The following is a 26,585-nucleotide window of genomic DNA, read 5'->3' as shown; positions in this document are numbered from 1 at the left end:
GCAAAATAACCATCTAACATCATAATAACAGGATCAAATTCACACATAACAATATTAACCTTAAATGTAAATGGGCTAAATTCCCCTGTTAAAACACACAGACTGGCAAATTGGATATAGAGTCAAGACCCATCAGTGTGCTCTATTCAGGAGACCCATCCCACGTGCAGAGACGCACATTGGCTCAAAATAAGGGGATGGAGGAAGATCTACCAGACAAAAGGAAAGCAAAAAAAAAAAAAGCAGGGGTTGCAATCCTAGTCTCTGATAAAACAGACTTAAAACCAACAAAGATTAAAAGAGACAAAGAAGGCCATCGCATAATGGCAAAGGGATCAGTTCAACAAGAAGAGCTAACTATCCTAAATATACATGCACCCAATACAGGAGCACCCAGATTCATAAAGCAAGTCCTTAGAGACCTAAAAAGAGACTTAGACTCCCACACAATAATAATGGGAGACTTTAACACCCCACTGTCAACATTAGACAGATCAACGAGACAGAAAGTTAACAAGGATATCCAGGAATTGAACTCAGCTCTGCGCCAAGCAGACCTAATAGACATCTACAGAACTCTCCACCCCAAATCAACAGAATATACATTCTTTTCAGCACCACACCACACCTACTCCAAAATTGACCACATAGTTGGAAGTAAAGCTCTCCTCAGCAAATGTAAAAGAACAGAAATTATAACAAACTGTCTCTCAGACCACAGTGCAATCAAACTAGAACTCAGGATTAAGAAACTCACTCAAAACCGCTCAACTGCATGGAAACTGAACAACCTGCTCCTGAATGAATACTGGGTACAAAACGAAATGAAGGCAGAAATAAAGATGTTCTTTGAAACCAATGAGAACAAAGACACAACATACCGGGATCTCTGGGACACATTCAAAGCAGTGATAAGTGTGATGAGCAGAAATAGGCTTCATTAGAGTAGAGTGACTATTAAAAAATATAACTTTCTAGGAGCTATAAATCAAAGCTTTAAAAAGATGTTTGGATATATTTGAGTATTCAGATCATGAAAATAGAAATTGCCCTGCCTACTGTAAGAACAGACTGATGGGAAATTATACACCTGGTCAACTTAACCTTTAAACAGACAATGCTGTAAAAGCTAATGGTTTCTCTGATATTTATTTTAAGTTTTAGTACTGATCTCCTTTTCCAGTGCTGCACACTCCTGTGTTTGGAACTTTAACAGATTTGCAACAAAATCCTATATCCAGCTTCCTATAATTTAATTAAAGAAAAACACATCCAGATAAAGGCTTTATTATGTTTTATTATTATTATACTTTAAGTTCTGGGGTATATGTGTAGAACATGGAGATTTGTTACATAGGTATTCATGTGTGAAATCTTTGTTATTAACAGCAGATAGCATCAGAAATCATGTGACTATTATGATTCTCAGAATATGTCTTAACTTTTAGGGCAAAGTTAACACTGAAAGCTCTAGCTTAAGTGTCGGCACCTCTGTGGGAAAAAAATCACTTTTGAAACTCAGACTTCAATAATTTAAAATTATTGAAGACAATAATTTAAAATTACGTGAAATGTTTTAAATTTGTGAACTCCTAATTACTGTCTTAATGATTCATTTTCTTGAGAGCGATAATTGTATAAAAAGCTATTGCAGCTTTATTTTCAATATGACATGCCTGTAAACAACGGAGTTTTCCCTGTTTGTAAATAGACATTGTAGATAATTGAATGTTTGATTTTAGAAAGGTCATTAGTTTCTTGTTACACATTTTGTTAGTCTGGTTTTTGTTGCTTATTGGGTTCTTGAAAATAGTTGATGCTGTGTTATGTATAACTTTTCTAATAAAAGTTGTGTTATAAGCTGTAAAAAAAATATTTTGGAGCAGAGGAAATGGAAACCACCTAGTAAGATGATAGATTTAGAACCATATATATGTCAAATTGTCACAAATGTAAATGGATTAAATGTTTAACCTAAAAGGTGATTGCCATATTGGATTTTTAAAAATTTAACTATATGCTACTCATTAAGAGCACATGTGGAATACAAAGATAAAAATGGTCAAAAATAGAAGACGGAAAAAAATTTTTACAGCACTAACATAATGAAAGTTACTGTATCTATTTTAATATCAGGAGAAAAATTAAAGCCAAAGGCATTACTAAATTTAAAGAAAGTGACTCCACAATGATAAAAGAATTAATTTGCCACGTACAAGTAATAATTATAACATTGTATATACCTCGTCATGGCTTCAATATACAGGTATCTCTTTCTATAAGAAACTTTAATATCCAAATATTTGCTAAATTAATTTAAAAAATTGTTGTGCCAAATTTCTATTCAAGGGGGAAAAATATGTTAGCATCTACATATGCATCACAGTTACAACTATTCAAGTTGCTCATGAGTCCAGGTGAGAAGATGTTCGGTACTACCAACTTCCCAATCCTTTCCCAATTGCTTATCCCTTTATAGGCTCCTACTGCCAGATTCTTCTGAGTATCAATCAATATAGGCTCAATTTGGATGATGGGATTCTTCTTTGTATTATGGTATTTTCAGTGCAATGGAAAAGAATAACATAATTTGTATCATATATCATGTAACTTTTGCATATAGTCATGCCCACTAATAAGTTTAATATGCACTAAATAATTAGGTAATTTGTTTTAAAGTATGTTATGCAGAAATCCTTTGTGGATACATATTAATGACCATTTTGGTAGTTGTTTAGAAAATTTGTTGAGGTTTTTATATAAAATAAAAATAAACTATCGTTATCATTGCCATTGAAAATGATGGATTACAGGCTCTAGTTATCTCAAACTTTGCTAACCATCATATTTTCAGGAATAGATTAGATTTGGGTAACAAGAAATGCTTGCAAGCAAAGAAAGATTTGACAAAATTTAAATGAGAAATAGACAAATTCCCAATCAACGAGAGATCTTAACACATATTTCTCAGAAATAAAACAAGTAAACCAAGAATACAGGATATAGCAGTATCAAACACCCTGCTTGCCAAACTTGATTGAATCAACATGTATAAAATGCCAAATCCCTAACTGCAGAAAAAAATTTATTTCCAGGATACATCAATAGCCAACACCAAGTTGCCAGCCATGTGAGTGAGCCATCTAGAAAACATGTCTTTCAACTCTTGTCAGGCCTTCAGATGATTGTAGTTCCAACTACCATCTTGACCAAAAATATTTCTTTATGGTATGTTGAGGAAGGAAAGTCATAATTTTCAAAAGATACTGCCTTATAAATCTTCTAACAAACAAAATAGTACAGTCTCTGAAACAATAAATACTTGTGTAATGAAGTGTGAAGAAAGAAAAAAATGAATAACAAGTGAAAGAATGGAACAAAGAGAGGAAGGGTGCATTCTATCATTAATGGAAAAGAGGAAATGAGAAGATTGATTAAAGGGAAACAGGTATCTTTCCATTTCTGTGAACCTCTATAACATAAGGATTATGTGTAAATTACAGAAAGAAATTATCATTTCATGATAGGTTTCAATTTTAAAGATGTCAGTGAAAAAATTATGTCAGTAATTCTTCTCTTCTTTCCAATTAAGCTTCTACTCATAGGTAAATCTTATTCATCTCACATATTGAATTCCTTCTAGTTTCACAGATAACATCATTCCAGCCCCATCCTGTAGGTTTCCAGAAGACTACTGAAGCACATTGCTCTGCAGAATGATTGGGCTTACCTAGGTGCCAAAATCTAAAGGAAAACAAAAAGGTAGTACACATCTTCAACAAATGCATGGTGAATGATTAGAAAGTATAAGAGTTTGGGGTGAACAAAGTGGGATTTAGGAAGAGAGAACGTTCCAATGATTGTTCCTTCTTCTCATACTACCCTCCTCAAATCCTCAGGTATGGACACATACTTTTACACTTGCTCCTTTAACATTCTGCTGGCAAAATTTTATGAGATGGTTTATTCCTAGATCTTTCCGCTGCAATCATCTTCCTCTTTACAGAGCCTTTATGCTGGCGGGGTTATTAAATAATTTCCTTCTTACTGACATGAAATAAAGAGGCTATCTCCTTACATCTATGTATTCTTATCACCTTCCTAAGCTTCTTTATTCTCATGGATCTGCCTTAAGTGAATCTTAGGATGCCTGAATCTGGATGTAAAAGTTACCCTGCCTCCAGGGAATACATTCTGGGTAAAGACTGGGAGGTTGGACATAACTTTTGGAATTACAAGACCTGGTTTTGATACTCACTCATTTTGATCATGGGGAAGTAATTCAATCTCCCCAGGTATTAGATTCCTCATCTTTAAAAATGAGAATTATAATAAGGTCCCTAACTAACTCACAAGATTTGGAAGAATCAAATAAGATAATGTATAACTAAATTCTTTTTTAAAGCCACAAGGAAATAGTATTATTAGGTAATTTTTCTACTAAAATTGTACATAGTTCTGACCCAGATATTTTAAGTTTTATTAATTAGAGATCAGTTTAAGTGTCTACTTGTGTTTAGAAACAGCAACATATAATAGTTTAGAGCACTGTCTCTGGAATCAGATAGACATGGAGTTGACATCCAGTTTCTCATCTTATTAGTTTATTGATTTGGGGCAAGTTATTTAATTTTTTATCTGTAAAATTAGTTCAGAAAAAGAGAAGTTTTCATGAAGTTTAAGTGAGATAATGCATATCCTCAGTAATGCTTAATAATTGTTAGAGCCTATTATCATAATTACCAATATTAACATTATTAGTAACTCCTAACAAAATTTCCCAGATTTTCTATGTAAACAAGGCCCCAGATCTGCACTCACCTGACATTTTTCTCATAAGATGTCTTGTCAATCCATTGCCAATTATTATTACCTTGTGGGTCTGAAAGCCCCAGAAAATAAGAAAATGACTCGTTCAGCTGCTGGACAATGTAATTCTGCATGAAGGAAAAGAAAGGAGTCAAAGACTTTGGTATTTCCAGATTGAACAGAGTAAAGGTTGCTTATAGCCTTCAGAGCTATTCTTTAGAAGAAAACACAAGGTGCAAGGAGCAGTCACATGATGGCCTACTGACCAGGAGTACAGGCCAAAAATAACAATATCATTACAGGGAAGAAACAGTCCTAATACAGGAATTCTTGTCTCAGAATTTCATTCTTTTCTTTACCAAGAAACAGAATTGTCTTTAAATGTACATAAATTTAGTTTTGTGTTTTCAATTATTTTTTTATTTTATATGTTGAGATGGTGTAATGGCTAATTCTATGTGTCAACCTGACTGGGCCAAGGGGTGACCAGATGAGAGTTAGGGTGTTTTCAGATGAGATTAGCATTTGAATTGGTAAGCTCAGTAGTAGATTGCCCTCCCCAGTGTGGGTATGCATTAGCCAATCTGTTGAGGACCTGAATAGAACAAAAGGCAGAGGAAGGAGGAATTCATCCATTTTTTTATTTCTTCCTGCCTGCCCACTGCTTGACCTAAGACATCGATCTTTTACTACCCTTGGACTAGATTTACACCATTGGTTCCCCTGGATTTCAGGCCTTTGAACTCAAACTGGACCTATATCACCAGCTTTTCTAGGTCTCCTACTTCCAGATGGCAGACTGCAGGACTTCTTAGCCTACATAATCATGTGAGCCTATTTTTTCATATAAATCTTTTCATATATACATATGTGTGTGTGTATAGACACACACACACACACATACATATATATATAGAGAGAGAGAGAGAGAGTTTTTCTGGAGCATGTTGACTGCTAAGATGTATTCCATATTAATTTCCTATTGTTTTTCAGTGAAATTGCATTGGGGTTCTTAAAATACAAATTTGTTTCTCTACTCCCCTGAGTATTCTTCCCTAGAAAGTAGCAAATTACTAACCATCATTCTCAGCAAACTATCACAAGGACAGAAGATCAAACACCACATGTTCTCACTCATAGGTAGGAACTGAACAATGAGAACACTTAGACACAGGGCGGGGAACATCACACACTGGGGCCTGCGTAGGGTAGGGGGCTGGGGGAGGGATAGCATTAGGAGAAATACCTAATATAAATGATGAGTTAATGGGTGCAGCAAACCAACATGGCACATGTATACCTATGTAACAAACCTCCACGTTGTGCACATGTACCCTAGAACTTAGAGTATAATTTTAAAAAAAAGAAAGAAAGTAGCAAATTACTTGGAAAAGTTAAACATAATAGAGAGCTCACTAGGTTTTAACTATAGTCGATTTATTTATTTCATAAAAAATAATTCTTCTCATCTTTCCAATTAAGCTTCTAAAATACCTTTAGCTATGTCCAGATTGTTTTCCTATAAGTAACTTTATCAAAGCAAATGGAAATTAATTTTGAATTGAACCTGAAGGCTTAACAAATATTTGTTGTGTATTGCCCCGAGGCTTCCTGACATAACCTAACATTCCAGGGTGGGGAGTAGTGCTTCTCAGCCAGAAATGTTACATACTAAATAGGAAAGTTTTCCTGGTATTAATTTGTATTTTTAAAAGTACCTGCTCAAAAGAACAAAGCCAGACACATCACATTACCCAACTTCAAACTATACTATAAGGCTACTGTAACCAAAACATTAGAGTACTGCTACAAATATAGACACATAGACCAATGGGACAAAATAGAGAATCTAGAAATCAAGCCAAACATCTGTAGCCATCTGATCTTTGACAAAGTTGACAATAGAAAGCAGTAGAGAAAGAATTCCCTATTCAATAAATGGTGCTGGATAGCTGGGTAATCATATGCAGAAGAATAAATCTGAACCCCTACCTTTCACCATAGACAAAAATTAACTCAAAATGGATTAAAAGTTTAAGTATATGACCTCAAATATAAGAATCCTAGAAGAAACCCTAGGAACCACCATGCTGGACATCAGCCTCGGGAAAGAATTTATGATTAAGTCCTCAAAAGCATTGGCAATGAAAACAAAAATTCTCAAGTGGGACCTAATTAAACTAAAATGCTTCTTAGCAAAAGAAACTATCCATGGAGCAAACAGGCAACCTACAAAATATGAGAAATATTCACAAATTACACATCCAGCAAAGGTCTAACATCCAGAGTCTATCCGGAACTTGAACAATTGAACAAACAAGAAACAAACAACCCCATTAAAAAATGGGCAAAAGACATAAACAGACACTTCTCAAAAGAAGATATATAAGCAGCCAACAAACATAAGAAAAAATGCACATCTCTAATCATGAAAAAAATGCAAACCAAAAGCACAATGAGATACCATCTCACAGCAGTCAGTATTGCTATTACTTAAAAGTCAAAAACAGCAGATGCTGGAGAGGCTGTAGAGAAAAGGGAACACTTACATACATTGCTGGTGGGAATGCGAATTAGTTCAGCCTCCATGGAAAGCAATTTGGAGATTTCTCAAAAAACATAAAACAGAAGTACCATTCAACCCAGAAATCCCATTACTAGGTATATATCCAGCAGAAAATGAACCATTTCACCAAAAAAAGTATGTACTCATATGTTCATTGCAATAGTATTTCCAATAGTAAAAACATGGAATCGACCTAGGTGCCTATCAATGGTGAATTGGATAAAGAAAATATAATACATATACACCATGGAATACTATATAGTCATTAAAATGATTTAAATCATGTCCTTTGCAGCGACATGGGTGCAGCTGGAGGCCATTATCCTAAGTGAATTCACACAGGAACAGAAAACCAAATACCACATGTTCTCACTTATAAGAAGTAGGAGCTAAACATTGAGTACTCATGGATATAAACTTAGCAAAAATAGATACTGGGGACTAGTAGAGGAGGAAGGGAGAGGGAATGGAATGGGGTAATGGTTGAAATACTAACTATTGGGTACTACACTTAGTACCTGGGTAACAGGATCAGTTGTACCCCAAACCTCAGCATTGTGCAATATACCCATATAACAAACATGAACATGTACTTTCTAAATCTGAGACAGAAGTTGAAATTAATTTTTAAAAGTACATGTTCCACTGATGTCAGTAAGATTGCAGAATATAAAGCCCCATGCCCTAGTTCCCCCATGAAGACACTGACTTAATATATGAATCAAATTGCCTTTGTAAACTTCAGAAAATAGTTAAAAGGTTACAGCACCACTGGTAAGACCAAAGCCAAGAAAACTGGCATTGAAGCAGGTAAGAAAGTTTGCTGCATTTACTTGCCATAATCCTTCCTCATACTGGGGCACAATGCAATAGAGAAAAAACTCCCATCTCTAAGCATCTCTCTTGGAAGGGAAAGAGAAGAGTGAAACATGCATCAGTTTTCTGGCTTTCCAGGGGACTGCCTTAGGGACTGGTTTCTGTCACACCTAATTCAGGCTGCTAATAGGAAACACAACATATGTGGGATACTTGGTGGCGGCTGAGAACGAAAGCAAGCATGGCAGTTTATTACTGCTCTAGAGAGACTGGTACTGCATATAGACACCAGGTAAAGCAAGAGAATACAAGCTCCTAAAAATGAAACCTGTGTAAATTACTTTATCTGGAAAAGTACACACACAGATCCAGAGAAGACGCATCACCAGAAAAAGTTTGAGAGACTCCTGGAATCTATACCCAGGCTGATTGGTGAAGGTCTGTATGAAGCCAGACAATAAACACTAGAATAGGTGTTTTTTTTGATGCCTAAATGTAAACAAAAGATCTCAAGATGTACAATGAAACAAAAAAAAAGGCTAAATTAAAGGAACAAAATAAATCTCTAGACACTGTCTTAATCAAACTGTCAAAAGTCAGAGAGAAAGAATGTTAAAAGCAGCAAGAGAAAAGTGCTCATCATGTACAACCAAGCTCCTATAACTGTCAGCAGATTTCTCAGTGAAACCTTGCAGGACAGAAGGGACTGTTATGATACATTCAAAATACTGACAAAAATAAAATCAGCCAACTAAGAAAATTGTATCTGGGAAAACTATCATTCAAAAGTGAAGAAGAGGCTGGGTGCAGTGACTCACATCTGTAATCCCAGCACTTTAAGAAGCTGAGGCAGGTGAATCACTTGAGGCCAGGGGTTGGAGATCAGCCTGGCCAATATGGTAAAACCACATTTCTACTAAAAATACAAAAATTAGCCGAGTGTGGTGGCCCATGCCTGTAATCTCAGCTACTCAGGAGGCTGAGGCACAAGAATCTCTTGAGCCTGGGAGGCAGAGGTTGTAGTAAGCTGAGATGACACCACTACACTCCTGCCCAGGTGGCAGAGGGAGACCCTGTTTCAAAAAAAAAAAAAAAAAAAAAAAAAAACACAAAAGTGAAGAAATTAAGAATTTCCCAGATAAACAAAAGCTGAGAGAATTCATTGCCACTAAAACCTAAAACAAATGCTAAAGGGAATCCTTCAAGTTGAAGTGAAAGACTCATAGATAGAACCATGAAAGCATACGCAAGATTTCTGGTAAAAGTAAATATATACATAAATACAGAACTCTGTAATATTGTAATGTTAGTGCATAAATCACTTTTAATTCTGGTACAGAATTCAATTGACTTGTCCTCAAGTTCACTGATTCTTTCTTACATTCTTTTAATACATTTCTTTAAAAATGTATTAAAATAGCTGTAAAATCTTTGTTGTGGAAGTCAGTGTGGCAATTCCTCAGGGATCTAGAACTAGAAATACCATTTGACCCAGCCATCCCATTACTGGGTATATACCCAAAGGAGTATAAATCATGCTGCTATAAAGACACACGCACACGTATGTTTATTGCGGCACTATTCACAATAGCAAAGACTTGGAACCAACCCAAATGTCCAACAATGATAGATTGGATTAAGAAAATGTGGTACATATACACCATGGAATACTATGCAGCCATAAAAAAGGATAAGTTCATGTCCTTTGTAGGGACATGGATGAAGCTGGAAGCCATCATTCTCAGCAAACTATCGCAAGGACAAAAAACCAAACACCGCATGTTCTCACTCATAGGTGGGAATTGAACAATGAGAACACTTGGACACAGGAAGGGGAACATCACACCCCAGGGCCTGTTGTGGGGTGGCGGGAGTGGGGAGGGATAGCATTAAGAGATATAGCGAATGTAAATGATGATTTAATGGGTGCAGCACACCAACATGGCACATGTATACATATGTAACAAACCTGCACATTGTGCACATGTACCCTAAAACTTAAAGTATAATAAAAAATAAAAAATAAAAAATCTATGTTAACGGATGCATGATGTAAAAATAAGTAATTTGCGGCACCAGTAACATAAATGGGGAGGGGGGATATCTGAAGGAATAGAGGGCTTTTTGTATACAATTGAAGTTAAGTTGTTATCACCTTAAAATGGTTATAATTTTAATATCTTTAGTATGTTTTATGTAATCCTCATAAAGATAACAACAAAGAAATACTTATAGAAGATACACAAAAGGAAATGAGAAAGGAATCAAAACATACCACTCCAGAAAATCAATGAAACACAAGAGATAGCAGCAAGAGAGGAACAAAATGACAAAATACACAAGATATACAGAAATACTGAGGAAAACGGCAATATTAACTCCTTCTCTATAAAGAATTGCTTTAAATGCAAATGGATTAAACTTCCCAAGATCTAGATTGGTGCAATTATTAACAAAAAACAAGATTCAACTATATACTGTATACAAAAGTCTTATGTTAGCTCAAAAGCACTCACAGGCTGAAGTGAAAAGAAAGAAAAAGATACTCCATGCAAATGTTAACAAAGAAAGAGCATGGGTCACCATATTTATATCAGACAGATAAAATCTAACTCAAAAGCTGCCCCAAGAGAGAAAGAAGGAAGATATGGCAATTATAAATATATATGCACCCAATATCAGAGCACCTAGATATGTAAGACAAACATTACAGAAGTGAAGAGAGAAATAGACACCACCATAATAAGTGGGAGCTAAGCTATGAGTAGGAGACCTTGACAAATGCTTATCTAGACTAAGTAAGAAAAAGGAAAGAAGATTCAAATGACTAAAATGAGATGTGAAATAGAAGATATTACAAAATATTTGCAGAAATAAAAGGGATTATAAGAGACTACTGAGAACAATTATATGCCAATAAATTAGGTAACAGAAGAAATTCATAGAATTCTAGAAACATACCACCTGCCAAGACTGAATGATAAAGAAATAAAAATCTGAATAGATCAATAACTAGTAGGGAAATTAATCTGTAATCAAAACCTCCCAACAAAAAAAAGCCCAGAATCAGAAGGCTTCACTGGTGAATTCTACCATACATTTAAAGAAGAATTAACACTAATCCTCCTGAAACAATATCAAAAAATCGAAGAGGAGGAAATATTTCGGAACTCATTTGATGAGATCAGCATTTTCCTGGTATCAAAACTAGAAAAAGATACTACGAAAAAACAACAGACTAATGTGCCTGATGAATATTGATATAAAAACTCTCAGCAGAATACTACAAACCACTCCAATAATATACTAAAAGGGTTACACACAATGACAAACTGGGATTTATTTCTGGAATGTAAAAATTGTTCAACACATGAAAATCAATGTAATGTAATAAACCACATTATGAAAATTAAGAACAAAAACCACCTGATTACCTCAATTGGTGCATAAAACCCATTTGACAAAATACAACATCCTTTACTAATAAAAACACTCAGCAAACAAGGAACAGAAGGAAAGTATCTCAACATGATAAAAGTCATATATATAAATCCCACGACTAACATCATACTCAATTTTTTTTATTTCAATATGTTTTGGGGGAACAGATGGTGTTTGGTTACATGAATAAGTTCTTTAGTGGTGATTTCTGATATTTTGGTGCATCCATACCTAAGCAGTGTACACTGTACCCAATGTGTAGTCTTTATCCCTCACCCGTTTCTCACACTTTCCCCTGACTCCCCAAAGTCCATTATATTATTCTTATGCCTTTGCATCCTCATAGCTTAGCTCCCACTTATGAGTGAGAATATACGATGTTTGGTTTTCCATTCCTGAGTTACTTCACTTAGAATAACGGTCTTTAATTACATCCAAGTTGCTGCCAATGTCATTATTTCATTTCTTTTTATGGCTGAGTAGTATTATAGACAAATGACAGGCATTTGGGCTGGTTTCACATTTTTTCAATTGTGAATTGTGCTGCTATAAACATGCATGTACAAGTATCTTTTTCATATAATGACTTATTTTCCTCTGGGTAGATACCCAGTAGTGGGATTGCTGGATCAAAGGTAGTTCTGCTTTTAGTTCTTTAAGGAATCCCCACAATGCTTTCCACAGTGGTTGTACTAGTTTACATTCCCACCAACAGTGTAAAAGTATTCCCTTTTCGGCACCTCTATACCAACATCTATTATATTTTGATGTTTTGATTATGGCCATTCTTGCAGGAGTAAGGTGGTATCACATTGTGGTTTTGATTTACATTTCCCTGATCATTAGTGATGTTGAGCATTTTTTCATAAGTTTGTTGATCATTTGTATATCTTCTTTAGAGAATTGTCTATTCATGTCCTTAGCCTACTTTTTGATGGGATTGTTTGTATTTTTCTTGCTGATTTGTTCAAGTTTGTTGAAGATTCTGGATATTAGTCTTTTGTTGAATGTAGAGATTGCAAAGATTTCCTCCTACTTTGTGTGTTGTCTGTTTACTCTGCTGATTATTTCTTTTGCTGTGCAAAAGCTTTTTAGTTTAATTAAGTCTCAGCTATTTATCTTTGTTTAGGTTGCATTTGCTTTTGGGTTCTTGGTCATGAAGTCTTTGCCTAAGCCAATGTCTAGAAGGGTTTTTCCAATGTTATCTTCTAGAATTTTTATGGTTCCAGGTCTTAGATTTAAGTCCTTGATCCATCTTGAGTTGATTTTTGTATAAGATGAGAAATCAGGAGCCAGTTTCATTCTTCTACATGTGGCTTGCCAATTATCCCACCACGGTTTGTTGAATAGGGTGTCCTTTTCCCACTTTATGTTTTTGTTTGCTTTGTTGAAGATGTTGACTGTAAATATTTGGCTTTATTTCTGGGTTCTCTATTCTGTTCCATTGGTCCACGTGTCTCTTTTTATACCAGTACCATGTTGTTTTGGTGAATATGGCCTTATAGTGTAGTTTAGAGTTAGGTAATGTAATGCCTCCAGATCTGTTCTTTTTGCTTAGTCTTACTTTGGCTATGCAGCATCTTTTTTGATTCCATATGAATTTTAGGGTTTTTTTTTCTAGTTCTGAGAGGAATGATGGTGGTACTTTTATGGAAATTACATTGAATTTGTAGACTGCTTTTGGCAATATGGTCATTTTAACAATATTGATTCTAATCATCCATGAGCATAGGATGTGTTTCCATTTGCTTGTGTCATCTGTGATTTCTTTCAGCAGTGTTTTGTAGTTTTCCTTAGAATGGTCTTTCACCTCCTTGGTTAAGTAAATTCGTAAATATTTTTGTTTTGCAGCTACTGTAAAAGGGGTTGAGTTCTTGATTTGATTCTCCACATGGCCACTGATAGTGTATAGCAGAGCTACTGATTTGTGTACATTAATTTTGTATCCTGAAACTTTGCTGAACTCATTTATCAGTTCTAGGAACTTTTTGGGTGAGTCTTTAGGGTTTTCTAGGTATAACCATGTCATCAGCAAACAGCGATTGTTCAACTTCCTCATTACCAATTTGGATGCCCTTTGGTTTTTTTCTCTTGTCTGATTGCTCTGGCTAGGACTTCCAGTACTATGTTGAATAAAAGTGGTAAGAGTGGGCATCCTTGTCTTGTTCCAGTTCTCAGGGGGAATGCTTTTAACTTTTCCCTGCTGAGTATAATGTTGGCTGTAGGTTTGTCATAGATGACTTTTATTACCTCAAGCTATGTCCCTTCTATGCTGATTTTACTGAGGGTTTTAATAATAAAGTTATGCTGGATTTTGTCAAATGCTTTTTCTGGGTCTATCGAGATGATCATATAATTTTTGTTTTTAATTCAGTTTATATGGTGTATCACGTTAATTGACTTGCAGATATTAAACCATCCTTGCATCCCTGGATCATACTAAATTTTGAGAAATTAAAAGCTTTTCCTCTAAGATTCAGAACAAGGCAAGAATGCCTATTCTCATCACTTCTTTTCAACATAGTACTGGAAGTCCTAGCCAGAGCAACTTGGCAAGGAAGAGAAAAAAATTATCCAAATAAGAAAGGAAGAAGTAAAATTGTCTCTGTTCACAGATGACATAATCTTATATGTAACGAACCCTAAATATTCAACAAAAAATCTGTTAGAACTCATAAGCAAATTCAGCAGTTTCAGAATGCAAAATCAATGTAGAAAAAAAAGTATCATTTCTAAACACTAAAAATAAACAATCTAAAAAGAAAATTGAGAAAATAATCCCATTTAAAGTAGCATCAAGGCCACATGTGGTGGCTCACGCCTGTAATCCCAGCCCTTTGGGAGGCCGAGGTGGGTGGATCACTTGAAGTCAGGAGTTCAAGACCAGCCTGGCCAACATGGTGAAACCCCATCTCTACTAAAAATACAAAACATTAGCTGGGCATAGTGGCTCATGCCTGTAATCCCAGCTACTCGGGAGGCTGAGGCAGGAGAATCGTTTGAACCTGGGAGGCAGAGGTCGCAGTGAGCCAAGATCACACCACTGCACTCCAGCCTGGTGACAGAGCAAAACTCCATCTTGGGGGGGGGGAAAAAAAAAGCAAAATAAATAAAGTAGCATCAAAAATAATAAAATACTTAGAAATAATCTTAACCAAGGAGGCAAAATGCTTGCACTATAAAAACTACAAAACTTTGATAAAGGAAACCAAAGAGGACACAAATCAATGGAAATACATCTCATGTTTAATGATTGGTAGGCTTAATATAGTTAAAATGCAATCTAAAGAGTCAACGTGATCCCTACCAAAATCCCAATGTTATTTTTTGCAGAAAGAAAGAAAATTCGAAAGTTCATATGGAATATCAACAAATCCCTAATAGCCAAAATAACCTTGAAAAAGAACAAAGTTGGATGCCTCACACTTCCTGATTTCAAAATATCTGCCAAAGCCACAGTAATCGAAGCAGTGTGGTGCTGGCATAAAGACAGACATAGAGACCAATGGAACAGAATAGAGAGTCCAGAGATAAACCCTCACATATATGGTCAAATAATCTCCAACAAGGTGCCAACACCACACAATGGGGAAAGACAATCTCTCTTTAACAAATGGAGCTAGACATACTGGATATCCATAGGCAAAATAATAAAGTTGAATCCTTACCTTACGTCATATAAGAAATTAACTCAAAATGTTTTAAAGACCTAAACAAAGGCCTAAAACTGTAAAACTCGAGGAAGAAAACATAAGCAAAAAGATTCATGACATTGAAATTGGCAATGTGTTGGATATGAAACCAAAATCATGGGGAGCAAAAGCAAAAAAATAGACAAATGGAACTTCATCAAACTAAAAACTTCTACAAAGCAAAGGAAACAATCAACTAAGGAAAAGACAGCCTAAGGAATAAAAGAAAATACTTGCAAGCCATATATCTGGTAAGGGATTAATATCAAGAATATATAAGGAACACCTCCAACTCAACAACAATAAAACAAATAACCCAGTTAAAAAGAGGGCAAAGGACTTGAATAGACATTTCTCCAAAGAAGATATACACATTGTCAACAGTACATTTTAAAAGTTGCCAGTCAGGTGAGGTGGCTCACGCCTGTAATCCCAGCACTTTGGGAGGCCAAGGCAGGTGGATCACGAGGTCAGGAGTTCAAGACCAGCCTGACCAAGATGGTGAAACCCCATCTTTACTAAAAATACAAAAATTAGCCAATCATGGTGGCAGGCACCTGTAAGCCCAGCTACTCGGGAGGTTGAGGCAGAGAACTGCTTGAACCCGGGAGGCGGAGGTTGCAGTGAGCCGAGATTGCGCCACTGCACTCCAGCCTAGGTGACAGAGCAACACTCCGTCTCAAAAAAAAAAAAAAAAAAAAAAAAACCAAAAAAAAAAAAACCAACACTTGCTCAACATCACTAATCATTAAAGGAATACAAATCAAAATCACAATGAGATATTACCTCACATCCATTAGGATTGTCACTATTCAAAAAGCAAAACAGAAAATAACAAGTGTTGACCAGAATGTGAAGTGAGACCCTTGGGTACTCTTGCTGGTGATGTTAAATGGCACAGTCATCATGAAAACAGTATGAAAGTTCCTCAAAAAATTAAAAATAGAACTAACTTGTGACCCAGCAATCCCACTTGTGGGTATATATCCAAAGAATTAAAAGCAGAAACTCTAAAAAATTATTTGCACACCCACATTCATTGCACAATTATTCCCAATAGCTGCAAAGTGGAAGCAACCTAAGTGACAATTGACAAGTAAATGAATGGAAATGTAGCATCTTATGTGTTCTCACCATAAAAAAGGAGAAAAACAAGGCTAAATATATGAGGTAATAGATATATTAATTAGCTTGATTGTGGTAACCATTTCACAACATATTTGTATATCAAATCATCACAGTGTACACCTTAAATATATACTACTTTTGGTGGTCAGTCGCACTTCAATAAACCTGGAAAATAAGAAATCAAATAAAACAAAGAAACAAAAAACAAGTGTTAGATACACATACAATGGAATGTTATTCAGCCCTAAAGTGAAAGAAAGTCCGGTCATATATGAGAACATGGACGAATCTTGTGGATATTATACTAAATGAAGTAGGTTATTCAAAAAATGACAAATACTATATAATTTCACTTATATAAAGTATTTAAAATAGTCAAACTCATAGAAACAGAAAGTAGAGGAGTGATTGCCAGGGCTTTCAGGGATGGGGAAATGGGTAGTTGTTGTTCAATGGGTGGGGAGTTCCAGTTTTGCAAGATGAAAAAGTTCTAGAGATCTGTTACCCAGTAATGTGAAAATAGTAAATGCTACTGAACAGTACACTGAAAAATGGTTATGACAGTAAATTTTATGTTATGTGTTTTCTCTACAATTAAATAAATTTTAAATGGAAACAGTACCTGCTCTGCTTCTGTGTTGAACACAAGCAAATGTGCTCCCATCTCAACACAGTTCTGCTCACTCTTAGTCCAAACCTTCTCTTCACTGGAAATGAAGTAGCAACTGGAACCAAATGACTTCCAAGAAGCTGGGCAACATCCCCAGGCTATTTTTGTGTTACGTGAAAAAAAAGAGTGAGTGCAAGATAAGATAAATGAGATTAATGATCTGCGGTTGCTTTGTAGAGACAGTTTCTTAATTCATGTTTTTACTGTTTCCTGAATTATAGAATTTGGGTTCCTAGAATTGATTTCAAATAAACATTCTTTAGCATTAAGTCCTCAATATTTTCTAAAGTTTACCTGCAGAATTTCTCTCAATTTTCTTTTTTGCAAAAAAAGAAGTCACTATTGAGTTTTGTTTTTCATGTCCCTTATACATTATCAGCACCAAGTCCTCTTAGAATTTTAAATGACTAACACAGACGAACCTAGAAACCCAGTTCTGCTCAGTAATCTTGGGCAAGCCACAGAGCCTCAGGTTTTCAAAATGGTAACTATTCACAAGCTGGTTATGAGAATTAGAATTATGCCTCATTAGAATTCCATTTATCATGTATGTCTTTGAGCAAATTCATAACCTTCTTGAGCCTCAATGATTCCATCTCTAAAATGGAAATAATAATAGTGCCAACCTCACAGGGGGACTTAATCACATAAAATGTATAAAGCATTTTAAAAGATGCTTAACAGAATAATTGCTCAATAAATGTTACCTATTACTAATTTTCACACAGTATTAAATGCTTTAAGCATCTTAAACAATTAGCAGTTCTCTTCCCTTACAAGTACCAGTTTGCCACTCTTCTAGGATTAAAGAAATCCATAGCTAGCCATATACAAATCCACCGATATATTTTATATCAATATGATTTTGATTAAGTATAATTTAAACAAATATATATGTATGCCTAAATAGTAAATTGTTTAGATTTGTTTTGTTTTGAAATTTTAGGCCAGGCGCAGTGGCTCACGCCTGTAATCCCAGCACTTTGGGAGGCCGAGGCGGGCGGATCACGAGGTCAGGAGATCAAGACTATCCTGACTAACAAGATGAAACCCCGATCTCTACTAAAAATACAAAAAGAAATTAGCCAGGTGTGGTGACGGGCGCCTTTAGTCCCAGCACTCTGGAGGCTGAAGCAGGAGAATGGCGTGAACCCGGGAGGCGGAGCTTACAGTGAGCCGAGATTGCACCACCGCACTCCAGCCTGGGCGACACAGCGAGACTCCGTCTCAAAAAAAAAAAAAAGAAAAAGAAAGAAATTTTAAACAGCAATTATAAGATATGTGATCTTCTTGGGCTTATTTTTTTATTTTGCATTGCTAATATTCATCCATGTTATTACATATAGTTCTATTTTATTCATTTTTTATATAACTATATCATTACATATTAAGTGATTAAAAACCAAAAAGCTTATTCTTCCTTTTATAATGTTATAAAATGAATAAAATAGATTAACCATACCTATATTATTTGCATATTGGCTGCTTTTAGAAATATACCTTCATTGTGCATTCTGCTCATTATTAATGATGGTTTTAATATGTCTCAAAGTATGTATTAACATACGATTTGAATTTTGAAAGTCAAATTTGACTGACTTTGCCAGTTGAGCTATGTACACCAAACATTTTTTGTAAGCTGAACATGTGAAATTGCCAGCTCCAAGGCTGACAAAAAATATTGACAGCTGTGATCAATAAAAGCATCTGTCAAAAGGTATGCTAACATTAATAATATTTTGTTTTCTCAATTTATGCTGAGAATAATGAGCAGATCAAATTACTTTGGAAGTGTAGAAAGTAGCAGGTGTAAATCATAATCATTTGATAAGCCTTATTAGAACACCTTTTGGTATACCTTTGAGAAAGCAAATAACTACTGACTGAGAAATAAATCTTTTGCAAAATTATTCTATAATATTTCTCTTTCTTTACTTTCAATAACATTGGGAGTAACCTGATGAAATTCTCAGTTTACGAACCATTATAAATAATTTTTGACAACAGATCACTATATCATCGTAAGCAGATAATGCTGAAAGAATATCCAAAATTGAGTGACATTCAAACAAAGCCTTTTTCATTGTTATTTACTGACTTAGGTGAGCAAGATTTTTCAGTTAATGTCATTAAATTGGAAAATAGGAGATGAATTGGTGTTGAATATGTTAGCAACAATATTACAATTACATTCGATAGCATTTTTTCAAAGTTCCACTCATCTCATTAAGATTTAGACTTCCAATAGTTTTACTTAATTATTAATGATTTATCAAAATCTATAATAACTTTGTGATGTTTTGATATTGTGTCCTGATAATAATTATGATAGTAAATCAATGCAGAACACATTTTATACCACTCAAAGCCTAATGGGCCACAGGAAATTAAAATATTAGGCATGTTTATCTACATATTTTGACAGATGAGAAAAGTATCATGTAAATTTTAGTTCAAGGGGATAGAAAAATGATGTAAAACATCCAACTGTTAAACAATACATGTTTATGATTGTTTTAATGGATGATGGGGGTTAACACTTCGTAATAGTATTTACACACAAGTAAATACATTTTAAAAGAGAAATAACATTTTTATTTTTTAAAGTCAATATTTACAATGTTCCAGAAATTAAAACTTTTGCTTCTATAGCATGATAAAAATTCTGATGTCAAATTATGAAGGGGTGGGTTGCCCCTCCACACCTGTGGGTGTTTCTTGTTAGGTGGAATGAGAGACTTGGAAAAGAAAAAGACACAGAGACAAAGTATAGAGAAAGAAATAAGGGGACCCAGGGAACCAGCGTTCAGCATATGGAGGATCCCGCCAGCCTCTGAGTTCCCTTAGTATTTATTGATCATTTTTGGGTGTTTCTCAGAGAGGGGGATGTGGCAGGGTCATAAGATAATAGTGGAGAGAAGGTCAGCAGATAAACACGTGAACAAAGGTCTCTGCATCATAGACAAGGTAAAGAATTAAGTGCTGTGCTTTAGATATGCATACACATAAACATCTCAATGCCTTACAGAGCAGTATTGCTGCCCGCATGTCCCACCTCCAGCTCTAAGGCGGTTTTCCCCTATCTCAGTAGATGGAACATACAATCGGGTTTTATACCGAGACATTCCATTGCCCAGGGACGGGCAGGAGACAGATGCCTTCCTCTTGTCTCAACTACAAAGAGGCATGCCTTCCTCTTTTACTAATCCTCCTCAGCACAGACCATTTACGGGTGTCGGGCTGGGGGATGGTCAGGTCTTTCCCTTCCCACGAGGCCATATTTCAGACTATCACATGGGGAGAAACCTTGGCCAACACCTGGCTTTCCTAGGCGGAGGTCCCTGAGGCCTTCCACAGTGTTTGTGTCCCTGGGTACTTGAGATTAGGGAGTGGTGATGACTCTTAACGAGCATGCTGCCTTCAAGCATCTGTTTAACAAAGCACACCCTGCACAGCCCTTAATCCATTTAACCCTGAGTTGACACAGCACATGTTTCAGAGAGCACGGGGTTGAGGGTAAGGTTACAGATTAACAGCATCTCAAGGCAGAAGAATTTTTCTTAGTACGGAACAAAATGGAGTCTCCTATGTCTACTTCTTTCTACACAGACGCAGTAACAATCTGATCTCTCTTTCTTTTCCCCACAAAATTAAACTGTATTGGAGGGTATATATGTTTTCAAAATCCTTTTTGGGGGTTGACAAGCAAAACAGTCAAAACTGGCCTAGGCCGAGTACAGGTGGATTGAAGGAACTCTATCTCTTCCTATGCAGCTGAAAGTCTCCACACTCTGACTAAAACTGAGTGGGAAACAAACTGAAGAAGATACAATGTGGATTTCAATTATTTTTTAACGTTAATCAAAATGGAAATTTTGTGTATGGACTTTTATTTTTATTTTTCATTGTAATGATCATTTGAAAGGATGTTGTTAAAATTGGAGCACTTTTATTTGCTGACATGGTATTATACAAAATAATTGTATTTTATCACATAAGCTTTTCTGTAACTTTAAGTAGTTGTATTGAACAGCTTGGCTGGTCATTTACATTGGATATACTTAGGGGGCAAATGAACAGTCTCTTATGCCAGATGGATATGGAGTTAATTTAATTAATATCCATCTCTGTCCCATTTCAGGGCATTCTGAAGGCAAAAGCTAAGGTGCCCATTGTTGCTTCCAGGAAAATATTCATTCAAATGCTAGTTGTTGAAGCAGTGTTCCACATAGGTGAGAAGAAAACTATGCACTTTACTTCTCTTTCCCTTTTTCTTTTCTTTTTTTTTTTTTGACTGTCCTAAATTGCTTATTAGGTATGAATTTTACAAACTTTACTTATATTAGCGGTAACGGTGGAGCTGGAGAGTATTGCACATTCTCCAAGCTGCCAGATGAGAACCACAAATAGTGTGGTGGAACTTACGGCCCTTTCCAAGGCCACGGCTCTTTCAGCCTGCAGATGTCAGCCCACGCATCTCCCTGTGCTTGTGGACTGGTTTGGTGATCCACTGGGTGTCAGGATTTCTTCTGATAGCTTTATAGAATGGATCAATGAGGATAACCCCCAAAAATTTTTATGTGGAATCTTCACCAACGCAGTAAGAATTTGGGACTCTTAGAGCCCCACAGTGGCGTCCAGCTCGCTCCTCTGCAACAGACTGAAGGTTTGGAGCAAACTTTGGCTGGTTAACACCATGATAGACAGGCTTGCGGTAAGTTGTACCCTTAGGAACTGGGCGTTTTTGGCCACCAGGGCGAACACGAATCCTATATATAAGGTAACCTTGCTTGGCCTTGTAGCCCAGTCGGCTCGCTTCATCAGGCCAGGTGGGCTGGGGAACCCTGTGGAGAGCAGAGAGCTGGCGGTACTGCCAGCAGCGGACCCTCAGAAGAAAGCTCATGACATCAGACTGCTTCTTTCTCCATAGCTCCTAGATGTACTTGTATGCACCCATCTTGACTTACGTGATGGCTGCCGCCAGACAGAAAGACTCTTTCCCTTTTCCATGAAGCTGACTGATATGGTTTGGTTCTCTGTCTCCAACCAAATCTCACCTTGAATTGTACTGCCATAATTCCCACGTGCTGTGGGAGGGACCCTGTGGGAGATGATTGAATCTTGGGGGTGGTTTCCCCCCTGCTGTTCTCCCGCTAGTGAATAAGTCTCACAAGATCTGATGGTTTGATAAGAGGAAACCCATCTCACTTGGCTCTCATTCTCTCTTCTCTTGTCTGCTGCCATTTGAGATGTGACTTTCACCTTCCACCATGATTGTGAGGTCTCCCCAGCCACGTGGAACTGTGAGTCCAATAAACCTCTTTCTTTTGTAAATTGCCCAGTCTCAGGTATGTCTTTACCAGCAGCATGAAAACTGTCTAATACACAACCATAATCCCAAATTCAACTCTGCCAACTCTCCGCATATGAAGTTAACAACAGTATATTTTGGACAGGCATCAGTGTCATCCTGAACCAATTTGACCAGGAATAAAGCTAGTATTTGGGATGGAGATGGGTAGTATTAATTGGAAACCTTAAATATCAAAGAAATTATTTTATGATGGAGGGTGAGGGGAATGTAAGAACTGTAAGAATTGTTATGAATAATTTCCAGGGTTGGCCTGAGCAAATTACATGCATGTAGGTTTATAATATTTACCAAGCTCAAGAAGTGTGGTGAAGGAATTATTCTGGAGGCATGTCTAGAGCCTGATATGAACATGTATGTTTAGAGAAATTATGAAAATATCCAAGCAGAGGCTTTAATAAAACATACACACACAAATGCACAATAGAATACACCAATCTTGAGCTCAACCCTGATCTCTCCCTGAGAAAAAAGAAAGTCTATTTCAGTATTTTAAAGATTTACCTGGCACCTTTGTCCCTTCACTGAAGCAGGTGAGACTTGAATGATATGAGTGTAGTTCAGACAGCCTTTTGCCAGTTTCACCATATGTAAAATGGTAAGTTACTGTAAAGGAAGAAGAAGGATTAGTGTCCATCTATTATTTTGCTATAAAGCCTTAGGCTCTATATCTGTACAGTGCTGGCTTACCTCTGACCCCCACTGCTGTTTCTCTAGGCAAGCCCCATAAAAACCATGCCAAATTATTATTTGCTTGTATTCATTTATCTTATTTTTTTATATATGTCCCTCATTTAATTTTTTGGTCTTTTCACCACTAGAATTTAGGCTCCATGCTCTTGGACAGAGATTCTGCCTGTTTCCCACAACAATTAATCACAAACACAACTTAAAGGTATCAAAACATCTCATGTACCCCATAAATATATACACCTACTATGTACCCACAATTTTAAATAATAATTTAAAAATATTTTATTATAAAAAAAGAAGGAAGTCTGAAGGTGAAAACTGATAATATTTTTTAATCGCAAACACCTACAAGGGTAACTGTCACAAAGTCATCAATAAATATTTATTGACTCACTGGATGTCTGCTTCTCCTTAGCGTTAATAACCTTGATGCAAGCACACAGGTTATTTTGATGTTTTCTAAATAATTCTAGCTGCAGGTAGCCACACATAAACATATGGGCTAAGTAACCACCAAGGGGAAACTTTAAACGTTTATAAAAATATTTTTAATGTCTCAAATGAACATTAACTTTTATGTTAATGTTCACTTTCAGCAAGACCTTTTATCTCTCAGGATCTGATCTGATTCTTCACTCATTTCTTTTTTGTCCTTCTATAACTAGAGCTCAATACAGTCAAATCTTTCTGCCCCGCTCTTAGTTCATGTTTTGAGATCCCGAATTTGTGTTTCTTTTTTATGAAATAACTATTCTTAAACCCCCTTCTCTCTTGCACTGGATTATGAAAAGTAAAACAGATTCTAACTTTGGTGATAATTATTTGTATTTTACTAAATATTGTGAGATTTATTTAAATCTCTGAAGGAACTATAGCTACAACCTTATTGACAGGGGAAGTCACTTTCACTCCCTCCCAGACTATTCAATAACCATTTTTAATCACCTTATCAATGAATAGAAATCCAAATTGTGAATCGGAGAGGAAAAAGGTCTTTAAGACTTCTCACACAATGAACTTGAGACATGTATTTGGAGGCAAGCAGAACAGGGAAGAAATATTTTATTCTCTTTATCTCCATCATTTCATTTGAATACTTTTTCCTCTCACATTGGAAAGGATCTGCACATGAATCAAAGAATCTAATATAGAATACGACAATTATGACAGCAATTAGAGTTGCACTCCCAATACAAGAGTTTTGTGACCAGGGAACACATGATTACTAGTGAATCCAGTCCTGAAAGATGGTGTCTTAGATGATGGCTACAATGGACAACAAGGATATGTGAGGCCATGATTCAGAAAATGCTAATAAAACCAGGTAAAGTACATCTACAAGAATTCAGTTTTCAAAAGATAGAGGGAGAAAAACAAAGGGAAATGGAGAAATCAAGGAAAGCGTGGCATTCCAAGTAAGAGCTGACGTATTAATGGGGCAAAGGAGAATATATCCTAGGAAACCTGTATGGAATATTCAAGGGAAAGGAAGCAAGGAAAATGCACCTCAGTGAAGAACTTACCTACACAGCTCACAATGAAGCAAGCACTGAGGAGTGCAATGGAAATCCCAGCCACAGACCAGAGTCTCAGGGACCACCAGCCTCTTTTCTCTGTCCAATCAGGAAGACAACAAATGCAGTTACCAGGGGGCCAGGGAGCCAAAATCCCCAGGAAGCTTACAACAATGAACAAACTAGATGAAGAACCTCAGAGCAGTTAAAAACTTAAAGCAAGAAGACAGCTTACAAACTCCCTCAGAATAAATAACCAGGTAGTAGCTCTGTGGCCCAAAAGAATACAGGTAAAACATACGCTCAACCAACTGGAATTTCCATATCTTTATTCTTTCTTCTAAACTATTACATGTTTCCATTGATTTCCTTTCTTAAAACATCACTTTTGTCTCCCATTTCTCATATCCCTGTATTGATATTTGGTTTCTTCAGTATATCCAAGAGATATCTGCACTCCCATGTTTATTGTAGCACTACTCACAGTAGCCAAGATATGAAATCAACCTAAGTGTCTATCAACAGATGAATGGATAAAGAAAATGCAGTATAATATATACAATGGCATATTATTCCACCATAAAAAAGAATAAAATCCTGCCATTTGCAACAGCACAGATGGAACCAGAGGACATCGTGTTAAGTGAAATGAGCCAGGCACAGAAAGACAAACATTGCATATTCTGACTCATATGTGGGAGTTAAAAAAATTGATCTCATGGAGGTAGTGAATAGAATGGTGGTTACCAGAGGCCAGGAAGGTTAATCAGGAAGAGAAGATAGAGAAGGGTTGTTTCGTGCCTACAAAAATACAATTAGCTAGAAGAAATAAAATCTAGTGTCCCTTAGCACAGCAGGATAACTGTAGTTAACTTTTTTTTTTTTTGACATGGAGTCTCACTCTGTCACCCAGGCTGGAGCACAATGAGGCAATCTTGGCACCCTGCAACCTCCACCTCCTGGGTTCAAGTGATTCTCCTGCCTCAGCCTCCTGAGTGGCTAGGATTACAGGTGCATGCCACCATGCCCAGCTAAGTTTTGTCTTTTTATTAGAGACGGGATTTCACCATGTTGGCCAGGCTGGTCTTGAACTCCTGACCTCAAGTGATCCACCCACCTCAGCCTCCCAAAGTGCTGAGATTACAGGTGTGGGCCAATGAGCCTAACCTAACAATAATTTATTGCATATTTCAAAATAGCTAGAAGAGTAGATTTGGAATGTTCCAAACACAAAGACATGATAAATATTTGAGGTGATGGATAATCTAATTTTCCAGACTTTACCATTACACATCATATTCTTGTATCAAAATATCACATGGAGCCCATAAACATGCACAACTATTTTGTATCCATAAAAAATTTTAATAAAAATTTTTAAAAACATTATTGATGGACATGCAAAGTGTTGAAGCTAAAGTCAAATTTTCATGCATTAAAAATGGGAAGCTTTTTTCTTACAAAAAAATTAGAAAAGCAAGTGCAAAAGAAAACTTAGGGTAATTGGAAAGAATACTGCTGCCTGGATTTCAAAATTAGTCAAAAGACTTTTAAGAGCAGACATCCAATAATCAGTTATTTCCCTGTTTACCTTCTATCATGTAAATCTTTTCTGTCTCCCTAAACTATCAATAAAATCTGGTACAAACCTCCCAAAAAATATTTGCTTGCTTATTCTTTCAAGTGCTTATGGCTCTGGCTCTGAAGAATTACTCTTTCTTTCAAATTCCTTTGAGTCTACTACATTGGTCCAATCACTAGCTCTTCAATCTGTTCTTTGGCTACTTCTTCTCTCCAGGTGATCTCATTTCACCATACACTTCCACTTTCCTCTGAAACTGAGGAAATACTCACCTGTACTTTGAGGTTGCTGCTCTTGCATCAT

The 26,585-nt window shown here is 36.2% G+C and overlaps 1 protein-coding gene and 1 pseudogene across 1 annotated transcript; both read right to left on the bottom strand.

The window, feature by feature from the left end:
* Nucleotides 1-1,280: 1,280 nt before the first annotated feature.
* On the bottom strand, nucleotides 1,281-26,585 carry CLEC6A (C-type lectin domain containing 6A). Its single transcript, XM_004052655.5, has 6 exons — nucleotides 26,555-26,585; nucleotides 24,710-24,799; nucleotides 22,998-23,099; nucleotides 17,075-17,220; nucleotides 4,822-4,937; nucleotides 1,281-3,744 (listed from the first exon to the last, which is right to left on the bottom strand). The coding sequence occupies exons 1-6, from the start codon at nucleotides 26,583-26,585 to the stop codon at nucleotides 3,600-3,602; spliced, it is 630 nt and encodes a 209-aa protein (XP_004052703.5). The 3' UTR covers nucleotides 1,281-3,599.
* Nucleotides 21,465-22,079, bottom strand: LOC101134061 (large ribosomal subunit protein eL15-like; annotated as a pseudogene).

Source organism: Gorilla gorilla, chromosome 10, assembly GCF_029281585.2.
Source record: "Gorilla gorilla gorilla isolate KB3781 chromosome 10, NHGRI_mGorGor1-v2.1_pri, whole genome shotgun sequence".
Taxonomy (NCBI): Eukaryota; Metazoa; Chordata; class Mammalia; order Primates; family Hominidae; genus Gorilla; species Gorilla gorilla.
Note: the sequence above shows the minus strand (reverse complement) of the source record. Positions and strands in the feature narration are given on the sequence as shown.